At 43.0% G+C, this 15,228-nt stretch overlaps 1 protein-coding gene across 3 annotated transcripts in view; it reads right to left on the bottom strand.

The window, feature by feature from the left end:
• The window catches only part of ELMOD1 (ELMO domain containing 1), a 174,514-nt gene that overhangs the window by 31,362 nt on the left and 127,924 nt on the right, over positions 1-15,228 (bottom strand). For all 3 annotated transcript variants that reach the window (XM_075337431.1, XM_075337433.1, XM_075337432.1), the window contains exons 3-4: positions 11,321-11,466; positions 897-925 (exon numbers count right to left, since the gene is read on the bottom strand). In XM_075337431.1, coding sequence (XP_075193546.1) covers positions 897-925; positions 11,321-11,466 — 175 coding nt within the window. The remainder of the gene's footprint in view (positions 1-896; positions 926-11,320; positions 11,467-15,228) is intronic.

Here is a 15,228-nt window from a genome sequence, read left to right as displayed (position 1 = left end):
CAGGGGGGCTGTGGCAGCAGGGAAGGGAGGCTGTGGCAGCAGGGAAGGGGGGCTGTGGCAGCAGGGAAGGGAGGCTGTGGCAGCAGGGAAGGGAGGCTGTGGCAGCAGGGAAGGGAGGCTGTGGAAGCAGGGAAGGGAGGCTGTGGCAGAAGGGCAGGTTGGCTGTGGCAGCAGGGCAGGGGGGTTGTGGCAGCAGGGCAGGGGGGCTGTGGCAGCAGGGAAGGGGGGCTGTGGCAGCAGGGAAGGGGGGCTGTAGCAGCAGGGCAGGGGGGCTGTGGCAGCAGGGCAGGGGGGCTGTGGCAGCAGGGCAGGGGGGCAGAGAGATTCAAATTTTTTTCACCCTACATTTATTTCGCTCTCTGGTATAGAACTTGAGAACATAATGAGGAAAATTTGGTTTGTATCAAATAAATCTGATGCAAATTAAGTTTCCTGGCAAAATTAAAATTTTTGACAGATTCACTCATGATAAATTACAAAATTTGGGAATTATTCAATTTGGATAAAAACTTTTCTAATTCAAGACCCCTCTGGGAAAAGCTGACGGTAGAATATTAATGTCCTGGAGGACTTTTGCTCATTTGCTATCGTGGACTGTAAATCACTTATATGTCATAAATCCTAGTAATATGCCATCACTATGAGATTAGAGAACCCCTTTACATTTAATATATTGTGTACTGTAAGGAAACCACCAGAATGTTATTTGTTTCTATGTGAAGCACCAGTATAAACATATCTAAGAAAATTAATCCGCACAGGATTTTGGCCCTAGAAATGAAATAGTGTCCCAGGCAGATAATTCATTTAAAGGCCGTCCCTGCTAAACAAGAAGCGTGGGCATAAGGGGTTATGTTGTGTAGAAGCAACTTATAAAGCTGGGATGGAAAACTTACCTTATTTTTAGATGACTTCAAGGAGCATTCTGCAAAAACACAATCACATAAAATAAAATGATAATGAAGCAGGTGGACAGTAGGCACTTTACACCTTATACACCCCCATAACCAACTCCTTTCAGTGGATGCACTTTGGCCTCCGCCCTTCATAAAGATTCAGTCATTTATAACAAGACTTGGTTGAAATATTTTACATGGTAATTGGCAGAATAAATACAAAAATACAATTATGTTAAAAGGGATCATTATACTCAACCTCCAGCATCTTCATCTGTTATCGCCGCAGCTCCAGTCAGTCTCCTGTATTGTGTGACCTGCCGGCAGCTGCAATGTTTCATGGAGCGCCGAAGGTCACAAATCATTACAAGTCTATGAGAGCCTCGTTGTGGCCTCATTCTAGCTCTCATAGACTTGTATTGAGCGATTGTGATGAAACGTCTGACTTCCAACCAGTTAAAAGGTATGGGCACAAGATGGCGCCGCGGGATTGGTGCGACGCCGATACATGATGAAACCACCGGAGGGAAAGTATAAGAACGTGGGCAGGAAACTTAAAAGCACCACTACAGCGCTGAATAAAAACAAATAGCTGGAGTAGTGCTTTTAGATAGATGACTCCCTGTGCAGTAGCTTCTGCAGATGCCCTTCTTCCTTATGTGTATCATATTGTGCCCAAGTGACACAATGTAATAGTATGCATAACCAACCATACCATGAAATGCCCAGATAGACCCGCCAGATGGTCTTCTAAATACTACTATCCAATTAATAATCTAGCGGATGTAGCTGCTGCATTATTCAGCCATCTTTTTCTAGGTTTAGAAGGAAAAAAAAGTTCCAGGGCGGCACTCAGGGATGAACGGTGCTCAGGTCTATGGAAGGCATCCACAATCAAAATTGAAGAAAAAGACCGGCACTCTTCTTTATGAATGTAGATTCTTTTTATTGTACAATTCCATGTACAGGCATCAAATATTATAAGGCGTTTTGGCGAAAGCCTTTCTCAAACAAAAGATGATTACTGCATCACAATTCCCACTCTAAATAATAAAGGTTCATGGATCTGGTAGGAGTAAACACCCTACTCATTTGCATAATCAATCAATTAACAACTCAAATCCCAAGATCCAATTCAAGTTAGCAAAAAAAAAAAAAAAAAACAAAAACAAGAAAAAAGATATACTTTTATACATGCAGAGCATATGAGGGGAAAAAGGGGGAAACATCAATAATAATTAATGTGAACCATCAAAAATAAACTCTTGTTCATGTAAATTATTGCAAAAAATGTTTTTGCAAAAAAAAGGTTTTTTGCCATTTTTTTACTATTATAATTTTTTATAATTTTTATTCTTAAGGATTCATCATAGTTTCATAGTATCATAGTTTTTAAGGTTGAAGGGAGACTCTAAGTCCATCTAGTTCAACCCGTAGCCTAACATGTTGATCCAGAGGAAGGCAAAAAAAAACCAATGTGGCAAACAAGTTCCAATGGGGAAAAAATGTCCTTCCTGACTCCACATCCGGCAATCAGACTAGTTCCCTGGATCAATACCCTGTCATAAAATCTAATATACATAACTGGTAATATTACATTTTTCAAGAAAGGCATCCAGGCTCTGCTTAAATGTTAGTAGTGAATCACTCATTACAACATCATGCGGCAGAGAGTTCCATAGTCTCACTGCTCGTACAGTAAAGAATCCTCATCTGTGATTATGATTAAACCTTCTTTCCTCAAGACGTAGCGGATGCCCCCGTGTTCCAGTCGCAGGCCTAGGTGTAAAAAGATCTTTGGAAAGGTCTCTGTACTGTCCCCTCATATATTTATACATTGTGATTAGATCCCCCCTAAGCCTTCGTTTTTCCACACTAAATAACCCCAAGTTTAATAACCTGTCTTGGTATTGCAGCCCACCCATTCCTCTAATAATCTTGGTCACTCTTCTCTGCACCCTCTCCAGTTCAGCTATGTCCTTCTTATATATCGGTGACCAGAATTGTACACAGTATTCTAAGTGCAGTCGCACTAGTGACTTGTACAGAGGTAGAACTATATTTTTTTCATGAACACTTATACCTCTTTTAATACATCCCATTATTTTATTAGCCCTGGCAGCAGCTGCCTGACACTGTCCACTAAAGTGAAGTTTACCATCCACCCATACACCCAAGTCTTTTTCTGTGTCTGTTTTACCCAGTGTTCTACAATTAAGTACATAATCATAAATGTTATTTCCTCTACCCAAGTGCATGACCTTACATTTATCTACATTAAACTTCAATTGCCACTTCTCAGCCCAATCCTCCAATTTACATAAATCTCCCTGTAATATAAAATTATCCTCCTCTGTATTGATTACCCTGCAGAGTTTAGTATCATCTGCAAATATTGAAATTCTACTCCGCATGCCCCCAACAAGGTCATTAATAAATATGTTGAAAAGAAGCGGGCCCAATACTGACCCCTGTGGTACCCCACTATGAACTGAGACCCAGTCCGAGTACGTACCATTAATAACCACCCTTTGTTTCCTATCACTGAGCCATAGCATCATGAAATTTAAACTAGAGAAACATAGGTTATATTATAGCAACCAAACAAATAAGCTTCCAAAAGCATTTGTTTACAAAATTACATGATGGGGTTACATATATATCACAGAAAAATACACAGAGAATTTAATCAGCGAGTCATTCATTACAAGAAACCACTAATATCATAGTCTCGATTCAGACCAAGCGGCTGCAGAGATTGCAGCGTGAATATCCAATAGGTCTCTCTGCTCTTTAACATTGTGGTGCGATCCCCCCCTCGTCTGGAGCTGGACCTGCTCCAAGATCTGGAAACGTAGTTGGGAGACATTATGCCTGAATTCAGCAAAATGCTGGGATACAGGTAAGGTTAGATTTTTTTGCCTTATTGTATACTTGTGATTAGATAGTCTCTCTTTTAATTTTTGAGTGGATTCACCTACATAAATTAAACCACAAGGGCATTTCAACATATACACCACAAAACTACTATCACAAGTATAATATCCATTTATTCTAAACGATTCCCCTGTACGAGGATGCTGAAATGTCGATCCCTTAATCACACCTAAGCAGTGGACACAGTTCAGACACGGGAATGTGCCTGTCACAGGTTTAGAAAGAAATCTCTGAACTAGTTTACTTTCACTGCCCAGGTCCGCTCTCGCTACGTTATCCCTCAATTTATTTCTTCAATTTTTTCTAGGTTTAGACATGAATTAAAATTGGATGTTAAAGGGTCATCCCCCAAAAATATCAAGTTTTTCGCTATTAATTGGACAGGAGATAACTAGTTGATAACTGGGACCGCTAGCGATCAAGAAAACAAAGCTCTGAAGCTTCATGAATGGAACCCTGCAGCACGTCCTAAATGGAGGGGAGGTACACATGATCAGTCTCCACACCATTCATTGTCTATGAGACTGCCAATAAGAGTTTTCACCGATTTCCAGTGATACCATAGACAATTAATGGAGCGGAGCATGAGCACAAGCACTGACACGCCAATCACAATGGGGCTGCAGAGCCAAGATCTCACGGGTTCATGAATTGCGATCTCGAGAACTTGGAAAATTAAAGGTTCCAGGTGTTGGACAACCCACTAACCTATGGATGGGGGATGAATTTGTTTTTTTAGAATAACACTTTAAAGGAAATCTATCAGCAGGCTTTTTCTACCTCATCTGAGTGTAGCATGGTGTAGGCAAAGAGACCCTAAATCCAACAGTGTATCACTTAGTTTACGGGGGCAGCAGTTGTGACACCACTAGAGTTTTTATAGGTAGCAATGCAGCAGAGCTGAGAAAGCTGCACCCACTCAGACCAGGCTCTGTATGTACAGTGTCTATAGACAGTGAGCTGGGAATCACATAAGAGGGTGTGCCGGATGAGCTGACCTAGTCCCCCAATGATATAATCCTGAAGCCAAAACACATATTGCAGGTAAACAACAGCACACAATGTGATAAGAGACTCATCCCTGAAATCTCTGTGTTAACCCTCACAGCATGCGGTCTTTAGATTACAAAGCAAAAACCTGCTGATAGATTCTCATTAAGCTTTAAGGTACCGTCACACTAAGCAACATCGCTAGCAACATCGCTGCTGAGGCACAACTTGCTAGCGATGTTGCTGTGTGTGACATCCAGCAACAACCTGGCCCCTGCTGTGAGGTCGTTGGTTGTTGCTGAATGTCCTGGACCATTTTTTAGTTGTTGCTGTCCCGCTGTGAAGCACAGATCGCTGTGTGTGACAGCGACAGAGCAACAACTAAATGTGCAGGCAGCAGGAGCCGGCTTCTGCGGACAATGGTAACCACGGTAAACATTGGGTAACCAAGAAGCACTTCCCTTGGTTACCCGATATTTATAACCAAAACAAACATATAGTGATAGGAGTAAATGTGAACAAAAACCAAAAAGAAAAAACTCCTAAAAAGATACTTTATTCTAATCGATATTAAAATTTATGAATATAAAACACTGCTCATCCATGATTACTACAGTGATACATTACAGTGGGTGTGATAGGGTGATAGATCCGATTGGTGGGGACAGTGTTGATTGTTTACTGTTCTCAGGGTAGGGGCAACACTAATAGTTGCACTAATTAACTCAAATATGTCGATACGTGGATTGGGGGATAAACTATCTATCCCTCCCTATCTCCTACCTACCAGCGGAGGTCCACCATAAATTATTGGGTACCCCCCGCTCCACGTCGTCTCTCCCTAATATCTCCCTTCAAACTAGTCAGTCAGATCCGGGAGACCCACCACCAAGGAAATGTGCAAATAGTCACAGTAGGTTAAATAATTTGATATATTACAGCTTTTTATAGATGTTAAATGGATCTCAGATCAAAAATTGGTTCATATATACATATGGATATAAAGTCCCAGCAGGGAATGACTTATCTGCCGAGACCATCCAGTATTCTATCCCGACGCGTTTCCCCCCTATATTTTTTCTAGGGGTTCATCAGGGGAATGATCCGGATTAGATCTCTAGGAAAAATAACATATCCATGACATAATATCTTGTTCTATTCCAATAAACCATACGGTGCTCATCAAGCTGTGGAACTACTGATATTAGCATATAGAAGGGGACATACCTTATATCTTAGTAACTGACGGTCACAACGACAGTGTGGCATCAACCGCCCATAAAAGGTCATTCAGTCTGTAGTGAAACGCTGCTCTCAATATTCTGCAGGTCCCATAATAACAGCTATCAAAAATAACATATCCATGATATACTCTCTTGTTCTATTCCAATAAGCTATAAGGTTCTCAACAAACTATGGGACTACCAATATTACCATAGGAAAGGGGACATACCTTATATCTTAGTAACTGACGGTCACAAAGGCAGTGTGGCATCAATCGCCCATAATAGGGTATTCAATCTGTAGGGAAACGCCGCTTTTAATGTCCTGCAGCTCCCGTAGTATCAGCTATCATATCATACAGCTTCCCTTCTCCTTCTCTGTCTTATATGTACTTTGGAAACTTATAGTTCCCGCCTCCCAGTATCGCGCCGGAAGTGCTAGATGTATCACTTCCGTATCCGCTCACTGGGACTGTATCGTGACGCGCCATGGCGATCAACCGGAAGTGATCCGGAGATCACTTCCGTAGCTGCGCAGTATGGTGCGTTCCATGAAGTGCTAGCCGGAAATAGTCATCCAGCGTCACTTCCGGTATGCGTTTTTTCTATTCCTCCCCATATTCTACGTGCCGCAATGCCTCACTGGAAGCAGTCGATGACATCACTTCCAGTGTGCGGCTCCTCTATGTATCCCCACATATGCTGCATACAATAGTTCCTGGTCAGAAATAGTTAGTGTTATTCGCGTAATCTCAATGAGAACCTATATCTAATTGCACAAATATGAGTTAAATGTATAGATAAGAATACTGACAGCAGATATTACTGTCAGTCAATACAACAACAAAATTGTCGAATATTAGCCTGGCTACATTTGTACTTATAATACCTCTCGGGTATAGCATTATAACCTCATTTGATACTCTTAGATGAAGCTGGTGTAACTAAGAACCTCGTTAAGTCCATTTGGACTAACTGTTTCAAGTAGGAATGTCCACCGTGCCTCTCTCTGAAGGATTTTAATATCCCAATTCCCTTTCCTGATTGGCCTCGGGACAACTTCGATTCCCTGGAATCGTATGCTCTTTAGATCTCCTCCGTGACACATATTTACATGCCTCGCTATAGGCGTATCACGTTTGTGAATTATGTCACCCACGTGTTCTCCTATACGGACACGTAATTGACGTTTTGTCTTGCCGATGTAACTAAGCGGGCATGTACAGGTACATCTATATACTAAGCCCTCCGTCCGGCAGTTCGTAAAGTCCCTAATATGAAAGACTCTGCCCGATTGGTGATTACTGAAGGTTTTATTCTGGTCAATGTAGGGGCAAAACTTGCAGGACCCACACCTAAAAGTCCCGTGAGGCTTTCTTTCTAGCCATGATCCTGGTGCTTTTTCTGCCACATAGTGGCTATGGACCACAAAGTCTTTGATGGTTTTGCCTCTTCTGTAAGTAACACTCGGGTGGGGTGTGATGTACTCACAGATATCTGGGTCTGATCTTAATATCCCCCAATGTCGTCTTAGTATATGCATGATCTTGCTATTTTCATCATCATAAGAGCCAATCAGTCTAGTGATCTTTTCTTGTTCAGGTTTAGGCTTAGGGGCTTACATATAAGACAGTGAAGGAGAAGGGAAGCTGTATGATATGATAGCTGATACTACGGGAGCTGCAGGACATTAAAAGCGGCGTTTCCCTACAGATTGAATACCCTATTATGGGCGATTGATGCCACACTGCCTTTGTGACCGTCAGTTACTAAGATATAAGGTATGTCCCCTTTCCTATGGTAATATTGGTAGTCCCATAGTTTGTTGAGAACCTTATAGCTTATTGGAATAGAACAAGAGAGTATATCATGGATATGTTATTTTTGATAGCTGTTATTATGGGACCTGCAGAATATTGAGAGCAGCGTTTCACTACAGACTGAATGACCTTTTATGGGCGGTTGATGCCACACTGTCGTTGTGACCGTCAGTTACTAAGATATAAGGTATGTCCCCTTCTATATGCTAATATCAGTAGTTCCACAGCTTGATGAGCACCGTATGGTTTATTGGAATAGAACAAGATATTATGTCATGGATATGTTATTTTTCCTAGAGATCTAATCCGGATCATTCCCCTGATGAACCCCTAGAAAAAATATAGGGGGGAAACGCGTCGGGATAGAATACTGGATGGTCTCGGCAGATAAGTCATTCCCTGCTGGGACTTTATATCCATATGTATATATGAACCAATTTTTGATCTGAGATCCATTTAACATCTATAAAAAGCTGTAATATATCAAATTACCTTAACCTACTGTGACTATTTGCACATTTCCTTGGTGGTGGGTCTCCCGGATCTGACTGACTAGTTTGAAGGGAGATATTAGGGAGAGACGACGTGGAGCGGGGGGTACCCAATAATTTATGGTGCACCTCCGCTGGTAGGTAGGAGATAGGGAGGGATAGATAGTTTATCCCCCAATCCACGTATCGACATATTTGAGTTAATTAGTGCAACTATTAGTGTTGCCCCTACCCTGAGAACAGTAAACAATCAACACTGTCCCCACCAATCGGATCTATCACCCTATCACACCCACTGTAATGTATCACTGTAGTAATCATGGATGAGCAGTGTTTTATATTCATAAATTTTAATATCGATTAGAATAAAGTATCTTTTTAGGAGTTTTTTCTTTTTGGTTTTTGTTACCCGATATTTACCTTCGTTACCAGCGTCCGCCGCTCTCACGCTGTCAGTGCCGGCTCCCTGCTAGCCGGAGTACACATCGGGTAATTAACCCGATGTGTACTGTTGCTAGGAGTGGAGGGAGCACGGAGCCAGCACTGGCAGTGTGAGAGCGGCGGACGCTGGTAACGAAGGTAAATATCGGGTAACCAAGGGAAGTGCTTCTTGGTTACCCGATGTTTACCGTGGTTACCAGCGTCCGCAGAAGCCGGCTCCCTGCTGCCTGCACACGTTGCAAAGTACACATCGGGTAATTAACCCGATGTGTACTGTGGCTAGGTGTGCAGGGAGCCAGCGCTAAGCGGTGTGCGCTGATAACCAAGGTAAATATCGGGTTGGTTACCCGATATTTACCTTAGTTACCAAGCGGAGCATGCTTCCACGTGTAGCGACGCTCCAGCGATCCCTGCCAGGTCAAGTTGCTGGTGGGATCGCTGGAGCGTCGCTTAGTGTGACATCTCACTAGCGACCTCCTAGAAACTTACCAGCGATCCCTATCAGGTTGTATCGTTGTTGGGATCGCTGGTAAGTTGTTTAGTGTGACTGGGCCTTTAGGTTCCCAAGCCAACAAGCTCAGTGCTCAGTTGATAGTGACAAGGTTAAACACTCCTTGGATATAACCTAATGACGTCAAATCCTTGAGGAGGGACTCATCGAGGTCTGGAGAAATGGTAGCAGAAAAATGAAAAAAATCACATCAAACAGAATCGTAGTCTACTTCCAACAGGCCTACCAACTCTCCTGGAATGTTCCAGTCACCGCTAAGAAAAAAAAGGTGGCTACTCCACAACACTCTGCACATGGCCAGCTGACACCCAGCTTTTCTGTTAATGCAAAAACAGTAGCAGTAACATAACCAAAAACACCTAAACAGGTGGGGGGGGGGGGTGCCCCCCTGTGAAGACTACAAGAAACAGATTTTATGGTGAGTACAAAAATCTTGTTTGCTTGAGCGCTTCATTAGGGGACATAGAAGCCATGGGACACCCTAAAGTAGTCCCTGGGGTGGTAACATTAATAACAGAATTGCAGAGGGAAGAAGTCATCACCCAAGTAAATGCCACTTGCAGTACCCCACTGCTAAGATTTGCACCCATCAACGCCAAGATAAGAGCTTCTCAAAGATGTGGACTAAATAGAGAACAGATGAACGGCTAGCTGGAGGCTTATGAACCATGAGGCTTCTAGTACTTTGGAGGAGTGAGCCGAACCCTGGCAACGGTGCTCTAGGATAGCTCGATCTTCCGCACTGGCAGATGAAAACAAGCAAGCAATGTTAGCTACAGAGATGGCTAGCATCTGAACGATCATTCTGTAGTGACAAAGAAGGCGTCTGAATAGAGACTAAGGTAAAGTCATTAGATGGGCGTAGACAGGCCAGGTATAGGCTGTTCCGGAGGAGATGATTTTTTTTTTCCTAAGCTGTATTCTTAAGGCCCCGTCACACACAGAGATAAATCTTTGGCAGATCTGTGGTTGCAGTGAACTCATGGACATATTTATTGTTCTATTTGTACACAGCCACAAACCTGGCACTGATTGTCCACAATTTCACTGCAACCACAGATCTGCCGCAGATTTATCGGTGTGTGACAGGGCCTTTAGTGTCTGCCTCCAAATGGCAAGATATTACCCACGACTTGTGTGTCGCCCAGTGAAGATTACCTATTCTATGGTTTCTGTGTCCCCTAGTGAAGATTACCTATGGTTTCTGTGTCCCTCAGTGAAGATTACCTATCCTATGGTTTCTGTGTTCTACCATTAAAGATTACCTATGGTTTCTGTGTCCCCCAGTGAAGATTACCTATGGTTTCTGTTTTCCCTAGAGAAGATTACCTATGGTTTCTGTGTCCCCCAGTGAAGATTACCTATGGTTTCTGTGTCCCCCAGTGAAGATTACCTATGGTTTCAGTTTTCCCTAGTGAAGATTACCTATGGTTTCTGTGTTCCCTAGAGAAGATTACCTATGGTTTCTGTGTCCCCCAGTGAAGATTACCTATGGTTTCTGTGTCCCCCAGTGAAGATTACCTATGGTTTCAGTTTTCCCTAGTGAAGATTACCTATGGTTTCTGTGTTCCCTAGAGAAGATTACCTATGGTTTCTGTGTCCCCCAGTGAAGATTACCTATGGTTTCAGTTTTCCCTAGTGAAGATTACCTATGGTTTCTGTGTTCCCTAGAGAAGATTACCTATGGTTTCTGTGTTCCCTAGAGAAGATTACCTATGGTTTATGTGTTCCCTAGAGAAGATTACCTATGGTTTCTGTGTCCTACCAATGAAGATTATCTATGGTTTCTGTGTCCGCTAGTGAAGATTACTTATGGATTCTGTGTTCCCCAGTGAAAATTACCAATGGTTTCTGTGTCTCCCAGTGAAGATTACCTATGGTTTCTGTGTCCTCCAGTGAGGAATCTTAGAAAAGGCATTTTAGAACACATTTGCCTATTTGAACCTATTTGCAATAAAACACTACATGAAAGCTAGGCATAAAAGAACGACATTTTACAGCAGATATGTACCTAATTTTAAGGTCCGTCCGGCCCCAGGTTTGTTCTTGTAGCAGATTCTCTGCAGCTCACAGCGTCCGGTCAGCTTCCTCAGAATAAACTTCAGACAACGCCAGAGACAGATGCAGTAGAAGTACAACCACACCTGAACCACCATCCTGGGAAGAAATTAATAAAAAAAACACTTTGAAGTTATGAGAAGTCCTTATAAATGACAACTTGAAAGGATCCCTCAACCTTAAAAGAAGCATGTGGCAATAAATCTAGATAGGTAATCTCAATAGAAAATCTCATTGCAGGATGGTTCTTGTCTTCAGGTTGCTCGTCGTCAAGGTCCTATGACAGCACAAGACTGGTATGAAGCCTTCTGACTGAGCACAAGATATTCTTTCCAGACCATTACCCGCTGTGAGTAAGAAACAGTCACTTTATGTAAGTCACCTGTTTACAGACTGAAAATCTTGGGTGGAGTAAATCTTAAAAAAGTCCAAATAATACACATTTTAAAATAGGCTAAATTTCAAAGTTCTTGTAAAAACAAACAAGTTTGCCATCTGCCATTTATATAAAATCCTCTCTGTTCTCAAGAAGAAATATAATACAAGAATCCAGTTCAATGCTTAGGTTACCGACCACCTCTGCAGCCAGAGAGTGGCTGGTTATCCGGCTCTGCCCCATGATGACGACTCATGAGGATCCCGGCATTCATTTGGACTCTCAAACGAAGCGTCATCAAGAAGGAAGAAGTAGAAAAAAAATACAGTGGAACCTTGGATTAGGCGCATAATTGACTTCGGGAGTGCACTGTTAAACAAAGTTACTCTTATATCAAAGCAAATTTTCCCATAAGTAATATTTGAAACACCGTCAATTCGTTCCACAACCCAACAATATTTACTGTATTTATACAAACTTATTACAGTAATACAAAATAATGTCCTGTGTTCATGTAAAATTATTACAGTACACTAATACAAAATACTGTACAGTACAGTATAAAACAAATTAAAATGCACACTAGCTTACCATAGAGATATTAGTGTGCGAGAGGTACAGTACAAGCAATGTGATGTACTGGGTAGCCGAAAGAAAGTACAGTACTGTATCCACAAATGCAAATTGATACACCTGCTATATAATATATACTGTACTGTGCAATGGTATACTGTATACAGTACATATGTACAGAAAGTTACCTCCAGAGCGGGTCAGAGCGTGGTGAAAGGATAGACCCGGACGTGTGCACGGTGAGGATTTGCTTTTATTGCAAAGCATTGCTTTTAAACCGTTACAAATTTTTAAAAAGCTTTTCTTGTCTTGCAAAACGCTCTCAAACCAAGTTACTCTTAATCCAAGGTTCCACTGTAATGCAGTTACATAGTAATGAGAAAAGGATAGAAATTTTTAATTAAAGTATATTAGAAAAAAAAAAATAGATTATGACATTAGATAGAGATTTAGGGATAAAATAAAATTTGGTTTCAGCAGTGTGAGAAGCCTCTCATACCTCAGTGTCCCCGGTATGTCCATTATTAGATCAGACAGATATGCTGGACAGCAGTGTGAGCAGCCTCTCATATATCAGAGTTCCCTGGTATTTCCAGTATTAGATCAGATCGATATGGTTACAGTAGTGTGAGCAGTTTCTCCTGCATCAGTGCCACCTTGTATCTCAGTATTAGATCAGATAGATATGCTGGACAGCAGTGTGAGCAGCCTCTCATACCTCAGTGTACCCTGGGATGTATAGTAGTAGATCAGATCGATATGGTAAACAGCAGTATGAGCAGCCTCTCATACCTCAATGTCCCCTAATATCTACAGTAGCAGATCAGATCAATATGGTTGCAGTAGTGTGAGCAGCTTCTCATGCATCAGTGCTCTCTTGTATCTACAGTATTAGATCAGATAGATATGCTGAAAAGCAGTGTGAGCAGCCTCTCATATATCATAGTTCCCTGGTATCTCCAGTATTAGAGGACATAGATATGGTGGATAGCAGTGTGAGTGGCCTCTATAAGCACCCCATGTATCTGCAATGTTGGATCAGATAGCTATGGTAGACAGTAGTGTGAGCAGCCTTTCATTACCTTAGGGTACCTTCACACTTAGCGATGCAGCAGCGATCCGACCAGCGATCTGACCTGGTCAGGATCGCTGCTGCATCGCTACATGGTCGCTGGTGAGCTGTCAAACAGGCAGATCTCACCAGCGACCAGTGAACAGCCCCCAGCCAGCAGCGACGTGCAAGCGACGTTGCGCTTGCACGGAGCCGCCGTCTGGAAGCTGCGGAGACTGGTAACTAAGGTAAACATCGGGTATGGTTACCCGATGTTTACATTAGTTACCAGTGTGAGCAGGGAGCAGGGAGCCGCGCACACTAAGCGCTGGCTCCTTGCTCTCCTAGCTACAGTACACATCGGGTTAATTAACCCGATGTGTAATGCAGCTACATGTGCAGAGAGCAGGGAGCCACGCACACTGAGCGCTGGCTCCTTGCTCTCCTAGCTGCTGTACACATCGGGTTAATTAACCCGATGTGTACAGCAGCTACATGTGCAGAGAGCCGGAGCCGGCAGCACAGGCAGCGTGAGAGCTGCGGAGGCTGGTAACTAAGGTAAATATCGGGTAACCACCTTGGTTACCCGATGTTTATCTTGGATACAGCTTACCTCAGCTGTCAGACGCCGGCTCCTGCTCCCTGCTCGCTTCATTTGTCGCTCTCTTGCTGTCACACACAGCGATCTGTGTGTCACAGCAGGAGAGCGGCTTTGAAGAAAACGAACCAGGGCTGTGTGTAACGAGCAGCGATCTCGCAGCAGGGGCCAGATCGCTGCTCAGTGTCACACACAGCGAGATCGCTAATGATGTCACTGCTGCGTCACAAAAAGCGTGACTCAGCAGCGATCTCGGCAGCGAGCTCGCTGTGTGTGAAGCACCCCTAAGACCATAGAGCTTAATGTGACATTACAACACAATGAGCCTGCAGACTATCGGAGCATGAAAGTTATGAACTGTTTTTTTCAAAGTGGATAAAAAGGGAACATTATACTGTGTGGGAAACTGTGGGGAGCATCATAGTGTGTGGGCAGGCCTCATAACGTATGAGGATGCATCACAATGTGCGGGGAAAACATCAAACTGTGTGGGAACATCAAACTGTATAGGAAACTGAGGGGAGCATCATACTTTCTAAGGAATATCATGCTGTCTGGAAGGCTTTGGGGACCTATTGTGGTTGAGGGAGGTGGGGGCTATTATATTGTGTAGCGATCTAATGTGTGGGAGACCTATGGCTAAATTATATTGTGTAGCGGGATGTGGGAGAATAATGGTGGGGGGAACTGTGGGGTCATCATACTGTGTCGAGGGCTGCAGTGGACCATTATACTATGGGTAGAGGTCTTTGGTAGCAATCATACTGGGTGGGGGTCTAATATTGTGTTTGGTAACTATGGTGACATCATACTGTATGAGGTGCTGTGGGGAAAATCATACTGTGAGTGGGGGGGCTGCGGGACCCTTCATATATACATGTGTGAGTCTCATAATGTTTGGGGGAACTATGATGACATCATAGTTTCCCCATAATGTGTAGAGGGCTGTGAAGGAATCATGATGTGGGGAAGAATGGTGAGGAGGAACTATGGGGGGACATCATATTAGGTAGGGGGCTGTGGAGGACATCCTGCTGTGTGGGGCGCTATCAGACTATGTGGGCATCTCAATATGTTGGGGAATAATGGGGACATCATACAGTCTGTGGGATTGTATGGTGACATCATATCATGCAGAGATACTGTGCATCCAGCTGGATTTTGGCAGCTGAGGGAGCAACATACTGTATTTTTGGGCCATTATACTATTGTGCTGGACCGTTTAGTGGTCATGAAACTACATGAGAGGCAGTGGATGGCCAT

The sequence above is a fragment of the Anomaloglossus baeobatrachus genome, chromosome 2, assembly GCF_048569485.1.
Source record: "Anomaloglossus baeobatrachus isolate aAnoBae1 chromosome 2, aAnoBae1.hap1, whole genome shotgun sequence".
NCBI classification, from domain to species: Eukaryota; Metazoa; Chordata; class Amphibia; order Anura; family Aromobatidae; genus Anomaloglossus; species Anomaloglossus baeobatrachus.
Note: the sequence above shows the minus strand (reverse complement) of the source record. Positions and strands in the feature narration are given on the sequence as shown.